General features: G+C 36.7%; 1 protein-coding gene across 1 annotated transcript; it reads right to left on the bottom strand.

Moving 5' to 3' along the window:
* Positions 1–1,671: 1,671 nt before the first annotated feature.
* Positions 1,672–8,399, bottom strand: LOC142986326 (uncharacterized). Its single transcript, XM_076134773.1, has 12 exons — positions 8,188–8,399; positions 7,998–8,105; positions 7,295–7,489; positions 6,186–6,227; positions 5,339–5,356; positions 4,777–4,833; positions 4,203–4,274; positions 3,516–3,578; positions 3,312–3,362; positions 2,650–2,709; positions 2,283–2,474; positions 1,672–2,176 (listed from the first exon to the last, which is right to left on the bottom strand). Exons 1-12 carry the CDS (start codon positions 8,345–8,347, stop codon positions 1,821–1,823), a joined length of 1,374 nt encoding a protein of 457 aa, XP_075990888.1. The 5' UTR covers positions 8,348–8,399; the 3' UTR covers positions 1,672–1,820.

The raw sequence follows: 8,399 nt of genomic DNA on the forward strand, positions 1-8,399 counted from the left end.
GTGTCTTTTTTTTTTCTATAACCCTCTTACCTTACCTTGGAACCTTGTTACCTAAGCTCCTGTGTATTTCTGCTCCTGCTGGCATAAGGGACTAAGGGGAACGATTTTGGTCATTTTATGAACTACTCAAATTTAGGGACTACACATTTGAGCTCCATTCGCGTTTCGCTGTACAAATACACACATTTTAAACTCATAAGTACAAAGTACACATTTTTTCATGAATATTTACCCCATTAACTTTAAGGTAATCCGTGGTCGTGCTGGGTAGGATCACACGAACGATTTTGGTCATTTGTAGGGACTACTCACATTTGTTCAGCTCCATTCACTCCACACTGTGTGTACCAAACCTAATTGATTTAATTTTACTACCGCTATTGCGGTACTTATGCCATTATATGCAGTAACGCACACAACGCGCAAAAAGTCCGGCGCGTTACTATATATAATTGCGTAAGTTCTATTTTCACAGACTAAGGCTGCGTTTCCACCAGAGATGTGCGATGGAAATGTGTCGTGCGAGGATGTCTAGCTGTGCTGTGAAAATGTGTGGGTGTTTCCACCAAAGCTGTGCGATGAAAATGTGTCTACGAGGATGTGTAGCGGAGCTGTGAAAATGCGCATTATGTGTGGTGCGAGGATGCGTTGCGATTGTTAAATATAAAAGTATCTTCTTTTTCCAATTATCCATATCTATTTTACGCACTTCTACTTCCAACAAACTCCGTCTATGGACTGGCTGGTACAGTATGCGCAAACCTCGCAACACATCCTTCTCAACACATCCCTCGCACACATCCCTCGTACACATCCCTCGCACACATTCCTCGCTTGTTTTGTATGCGCAAAAATCTAGCTCCGCTGAGCCGTTTCCACCAGAGCTGTGCTGACCGAGGCGAGGTAAATGAAGCGATTCTATTGGTTCTTTACAAACACATCCCTCGCTACGCATCCTCGCACATCTCTGGTGGAAACGCAGCCTTAAAAGTGCGTCAAGGATAGTCTGTCGTCTGCGTTGCACCTAAGAGAGAATGCGTAAAAAATTTCCCCGTTTTTGTAACATTTTTTACTCGTACTCAACTACTATTGGTCGTAGCGTGGTGATATATAGCCTATAGCCTTTCTCGATAAGTGGGCTATCTAACACTGAAAAAATTTTCAAATCGGACCTGTAGTTCCTGATATTAGCGCGTTCAAACAAACAAACAAACTCTTCAGCTTTATAATATTAGTATAGATTTCGATTTAATACCTACCTATTATATTTGGAACACAAGTTGACCGCGCCGGTGCTGCGTTATTTTTTCATTCATTTCTGAGATTATACTTTCGGCAGTGCATATAATAAAATGTGTGTTGTGTGGCTACAAGCATCAAAATATTTTTTTTGTAGGTATATTTAGGTATTCATGCTGCTTTTGCGATCTTGGGTTCTATTTTCGGGCCGGGTAACGTGCAGATTTTCTAACTTAGTATGAGAATATGCTGAATAGCAGCTCAAGGGATGTGGCTGGTAGTGTCAGGTTTAACGCAATAGGCTAGCCTTCTAATTAATTACACGGGAATAATATTGTAAATGGCGAAACGCGGACGTGCGCCTCTAGCCTCTGACACTATTGGGTGCAACTAACCATGCGCCATGGTACAACAGACTCGACATATTCATAATTAAAACAGTAACTTCATTCTTTTATTGATAAAACACTTCAATTTTGTACACAGACACTTAATATCTCATTTGTTGCAGAAAACCTAATTTCAGTGAACTAGGTAGTTAAGTTAAATATGATTTCTGAGTGATTAGATATAATTTGTTTTTATAAACCGGAACTACAAAGTTTACTCGTGGGATAAAGATGACAAAAAGCATTATTCTCTGAAAATGGTATTTGCATTTTTGAGCTTCCTTCTAAATGAATTTTTATTGTACTTTTATATATTACTGGTTTCTTTTTCGTGACACCTTGTCTCAACGCGAAGTCGTCATCGCGATTAAATTCATTACTTAGAATAGCTGAAATATTTTCTGTTCCCTTGATCTCGTTCATTAATTCCGAAGCGACTTGGGACAAAAGTAAATCTTCGCTGGTCGGTTTTTTAGTAGTGCTCATTTTTTGAAGACGGTTTTTCTGGGCTTTCCTGACTTTCTTCAAAAGTGTCTTATTATTTTTTGCTTAAAAAAAAATAAACACTGACATGAATTCGACTGCCACCCTTATATAACAGCTTGTACTAGGCATGTAACGAAATATTAAAAGAAAAGTTGTGTGGGTTCTTACCTTTCAGATGTCCTGATATGGTTGACAATTTATGTTTTTTTCGATTTGCAGTCGATTTATTGGCAGTTTTTGATGATTGTGACTTTGAAATTGTGTTTGAACCTTTTAAAATCGGGGATGATGTTTGTTTTCCCACTTCAGCTTTTGGGGCAACTGTTGTCGGTGCTGTAGTCATGTTAGCGCTTGTCTCTTCTGTGTGAATAATAAAACAAATTAGTAAGCAGAAGCTACAGGCCTGTAGTACAGAAGTAACAAGTCGAGTAAGTAATAACATTTAAATTTGCCTCTGCAAATTTGGTCTATATTATATCGACTTCGGCCTGCTGGAGCGGTACAGAGAAAAATTAAAGTACCTACAAATACTTACGGGTTCTTACGATTGATCCAAAACTATTGGGGTCTTCAGCGTTTCCTGCTCTTCTATATCCTGAAATAATTATTTTGTCAATGTAAAGGCTTCTTCTGTCAATCCCATTGAATATAATATTATCTTCTCTATTTGTAGGGATAATTTTAAATAGATGAGTTCAATTTAGTCCGAAACAACTTTGAAAGAACTTTACAAGGGTCGTATGCAGCCAGCGCACGCTGACATGGTCACACCCTCGTCTAATATTTGTTTATCTCGGTTTGTTTCGTATCGGCTACTAGCTCTCTAACTCTAAAAACTTATGATAATAAAACTCTTTCACTTCAATTCGATTTGTTGAATATCACAAAAGATACAATTAATGCAAAAGTGACAGCCTGTAGCCTACTCGTAAAATTAAATGTGATCGTAACTCAGTGTGCCCTAAATATGGCTGCCTACTGCTGGTAACGTCCAGTGCACGGGCCCAGCCCACGGGCGTACCAAGCTGGTCTAAGCCGGTCCAAGCTACTCGACAATCCCGTACCTGGTGATGGCCACGCCCGGGCGGCAGCTAATATTATATTCAATGGGATTAGTGTTAATAATTATACTGCAATAAAACTCTCTACCTACAACTCCAAGTGGTAGATTTAAAAATGAAAAAACTAAATGATTACCTGGCCGAATGAAAGGTGCATCATTGTAACCAAGTCTTCTGAAACTGTTTCCTAAAAAATAACGTTTTGTTACATTTTTTTTTTATAAATCAGCTACATTACTTATAAATTTCGGCTACGTAACAAACGTTATCATGAAATGCAATGTTATGCCTATGTAGGTATTACAAATAAACAAAAATATTGATATCGACTCTTTCTTACCTGATAGCATTGGAGAGTTTGGGGAGCCTGTACTAGGCTCATACCCTTGTCTTCTAAATTTACCTAAATAATATCAAATATACTCAAAGTTAGAAAAATTTATACGTAAAGCTCTTCCGTTATTGAATGATTGGACAACGCATTGCACAGCTAAAACTACGGGACGTAGAAAGTTGCAATTTGGTATGAAGATTCCTTAGGAAGTGTAGAGGAGCAGCATTCCGAAGGGAGTAAAAGGGCAATAACTCTATTATTCGATATTTTATATCGAAGATCAGCAATAAAAATTGTTGTGGAAACGGTAACACTAAAATCTATGCGGACGAAGTTGCGGGTTACCGCTGGTTAGTATTCTTATAAAATTTCTATTTATTTATACCAAAAGCCTTACTTTTTTCATCACAATTCTATCTGTTATAAAATGTCGGTTGTCGGTACAAGAATACTTAGGTATAAGAAAGGTATATTTATCCGATACTGCCTGCATTTCCCTATTAATATTATTTAAAATAGGGAAATGCATATTATAAGCAAACAACTTCAATATTTATTATTTTCAAATTTCGTTTTCACAAACCATTGGAGGCCTTCGGTTTCGGCCGGCCGTTCGTCAAAGCTTTCCCGAGGTATATAGTATCCTATGTGTTTATAAATTCTAAATTGCCTCTCTTCTAACACTTAACTTACCTGCGCCATAAGCCGGTCTGTTTTGATAGAGCGCTTCATCGACAGGTACAGGATAGCCAAATCTTCTATTTGCTAAAAAATAAATTAAAAATTATCTACATGGCGCGGCTTTTCAGGATTATGAAAAAAGGTTAAGGTTTGGTATCTAATATCTTGAATAAAAGTGTTTGCCCACTAGTCATAATTCATATAAGTTAGTCTTTAGGGTACGAAGAGTCTTAATCAGTTTTTTTTAATAAAAAAATTGGTGATAATAAAATAGTTTTGTAGTTAGTTAGTAATAGTAGTTCGTGAGAAGTAAATTATTTGATCAATATTAAAATAAATACTTTACATAGCAGAAGCATTGACATATTTAAGTCTAATACGATTTTAAATATTTTGAAAACATAGGTGAAAACTATTTTCTAGATAACCTCTAAGGCAACAAATCAGGCATTTATTTACTGTGTTATATAGACTATATAATGGAAAATTATATTTTAATAAAGGCCATAAGTAATTATTTTTGTTTTTGTTATCTTTAACCATGAACTGTATTTATGGCTTTTAAAGTATTTTTTTATAAGTTTACCTGGTGGAAAAGGCGGGGCATCGTACAGTGGTTCGTTGTAGAATCTCCTGAAATTTCCTGAAATAAAATTATTTATCATTCATAACATGCCTGTTATACCCGAAGGTTATCTTTAATAAATTACAAAAGAGCAACACGAGTACTTTGCCCGACCCGGGAATCGAACCCGAGACCTCATTATCAGCAGCCCTGTACACTTCCACCCGAACCGCAGCGTATTAATATTGAAATGTTAATGTGCCTAATGATTATAGATTGACATAAATAAAGTGGATTGATTTTGTGAACATTATCTGACTTTTTACCTAAGATGAAGAATATATCTATACCTTCGTAGGTAAGGTATATGATAAATCAGAAGACGTGAAAACGACGTTTAGTTTTGAATTCGAATAGCTATGCGACATGGTTTGGGAGAAGCTATATGCAACAGTGTATGTCAATCAATAAAGAAATTCATGTATTTAGATACTCTCGATCCAAAAATAGAAGACATAAATATAGCTTTAGATATAATGTTTATGCCAATAAATTATAATAAGTAAGTATATGAATTTCTTACCAAATCTGGGCATCGCATCTGAAAGTACAAGCTTGGTTAGTAGTTGTTAATAGTGCACGTACTTATTTTTTATATTTGTTGAAAAATAATTGAAATAGCAATTCTATTATTATTATTAGAAAACAAAAGCTCGAAAGCGTATTTAGGCCATAAGTTGAATCTAGAACAACTAACAAACCAAGTATAGTTGGGTAGTGAAACAACTATCGTATAGTTTCCACACAAACAGGTGGTCGATGACGAGCGAGGAGTGCCGTCCAATACAGTGGCAATATCCGCCTTGTATCACAATGTTTACTCACTCTGATTTTAATTGGATTGGTCCCGATGCGAAAACGCGTGCGTTTGCCCGCACACATCGTAGTTGTACGACCGAGTACGTGTAGGAGTAGAGCCGTGAGTCTGTGAGAGTGCTCGCACACTGCATGCTGATTGTGATGATTGGTTCATTGTTACGAGAGGGATGGTGGTGTCGACGAGCGGACAAGGGGACGGCCAGCCCTCTTCCCATGGATTTAGGTTTACATCTCCCCAAAAACCACCGTGTTTATCACTCTCGCACACGCAAAACCCCCAAACCCCCGTTCAAAATCCAAGCGGCCTCTACCCCCTCAAAATCTTATAGCGTGTAGTTCGAGATCCAGTGCTAGTCGTGTTATAATGTTTGATAGACCAATTTAACATCTATTTATTAAGAATCATAAACCGAGATTTTTAAATCTACGTGGATATTTTCTATGACGATTCAAGTCAATGTAAAGTAAATGTTTTAAATTCACAAAGAAAATCTTATGATTTACTGGAAAATTTGAGTTTATTTATACATTATTTACTAGAATTAACTCACCATAGTAGTAATAATCAGGCACCATTCGTCGTCGGTAGAATCCTAAAATAAAATTGTGGCGTAAAACGTCAATTATTGTTCTACACAATTACATAATATTCTATCTATACCGATTTTTAGGAACACTATAAAAAACAATACTTACTGCAAGTTACGTTGGCGAAGCCGTATTAATGTACGGCAGTGGATTTCTACATTCGAAATCAGTGAGGGTAGGTAGAGACTAGACTAAAGTAGTAGGAAAGAACTAGACTACCCTACTCCTTAAGTATTTTTGTCATAAAGCGCTAAACCTCTAATACATCGTGATGCTGATAAATTGAAGGTAGGATACAAAGCCTAGATAACTAGGTAGACTAGCATGACGTTAAAAAATCGGATTCTTAGTAATTAACAAGAGTCATGATTGCCATAGATCTACATAAGTATATTTTGTGAAAGTTGGCAAGTGCCGTGGTAATTTTTAAACTAAAATTTGAGGTCCAACGAAACTCTCACAGTTTCATACTTTTTACGACAGTACAGTATAATTTGTTTTCTGTATAAAATAAATGTGGAAAGTGCATTCGAAATGCATATAAGGTATGTAGTTCTACATTTTCAGAAAAATCTAGATTTTTGGTTCATGAAGAATTAAATAAAAAACGTTCTACACAGATAGTAGGTACGTGTAACTTACGCAATGCAAATGTATTATTTATAGCTATGGAGTGTCAACAAAACTTCTATGCAGGAGGGCATTAATCCCGTGACTGTTTAAAACGCATTGACCCCAAATATCATAATTTTAAATGAACATTTTCAGATCAGTTATAGACGTGGCAAAATCTATTTAAATATATGTATACATTTGCGATTCATTGTGTTCAGTAAATGTTAGTTGTTATTGTCGATGTAAGTGGAGCGATACTTATAACATGAGCTTTACTGCATCAGCATCTTGTACAGTTACAGGGCTTGGTGCTTACATCAACGTTGTTTTTCACAGTACCGTTACGTTCAGTGCGATTTGACGTCAAGAGCTAAAGTTACATACAAACCAATGCACACGAATAACAAGTAATTTTATTTATCTTACTGTTATTATAACAATTTCATTTATGTCTTACTGTAGGGGTTATTAGGATTGTCTGCTGGAGGCATGTTTGCTGGCGCGGCCGTTTGCAGGAGGGGTGGTGGAGCGAGGCTTGAGGGTGGTGGTGCCACGGTGGTCGGTACTATCGGTGGCTGGTCGGATCCTGGCAGGGCCGCCGGCGCCGGCGTCGACACATCCGATGGCAAGCTCGCAGTCGTCGGAACACTCACTAAGATAATCACAGGTAATCATGACTTCTCCCACTATGTCTACTATCTCTTTATTGAGTGGTTTAAGTTTGTTGGCACGACCGACAAAAAATTCGAAGCTAGATGTTTATAATAAGGTCCGGATATTAAGAGTTGATCGAAGTGTAAAGCTAGCTTTACTTCATAAACATGCATGTTGTATAGATCGTGTTCAATACAACAGCTTATAGCTAGAGTCGATGACATGAATTGTTAATAGCTGTAAACAAGACTGACACATAGGAATTGCAAAATAGCACCTCTAGAAATGCAGTGTTCCAGAAATGTACGTCCGTAAGAATATTTAGTGAATAACAATTGAGTTGTTGACGTTCAAGATTCATCAGATTATTTTGAGTAGGCATAATATGAGGCGTGTTATGCATAACTGCATTACAAAAGAGGAAGAGTCCATTATTCCTTTATGGTGATATATGGATGGTTTAGCTAGTTATTTAGACGATAGTTTCTAAAACCATTATTACTTACGTGTGCTGTCGATTGAAGTCATAGGTGTCGTATTATTCTCAGCGCATGTACTCTCTTCAATAACATCCTGTTGAAGCTCATTGTTGTCGCGTAATGATTTTATGTAATCTTTAAAATTAAAGTTATATGATAGAAAAGCGAAAAAATATCGACTCGGTATAATAACGCGATGTTTGTCTGTATTACTTGCCTGATTTGAGTAGTCCCACAAGGTAGAGAGCCTGTTTCAAAACATTCTCATCATCGGTCTCGCTACTTGTAGATAATACCTTAGAACCGTTCAAAGATGGTAAAACAATTAATGCTGTAAATAATACGGCAGCAAAGACTTGTTTCCTATCCCTAGTCATGGTATGTACTCATATATGTTAACACATTGAGACTTATCAGAAAACATGTGTA

The sequence above is a fragment of the Anticarsia gemmatalis genome, chromosome Z (genome assembly GCF_050436995.1).
Source record: "Anticarsia gemmatalis isolate Benzon Research Colony breed Stoneville strain chromosome Z, ilAntGemm2 primary, whole genome shotgun sequence".
Taxonomy (NCBI): Eukaryota; Metazoa; Arthropoda; class Insecta; order Lepidoptera; family Erebidae; genus Anticarsia; species Anticarsia gemmatalis.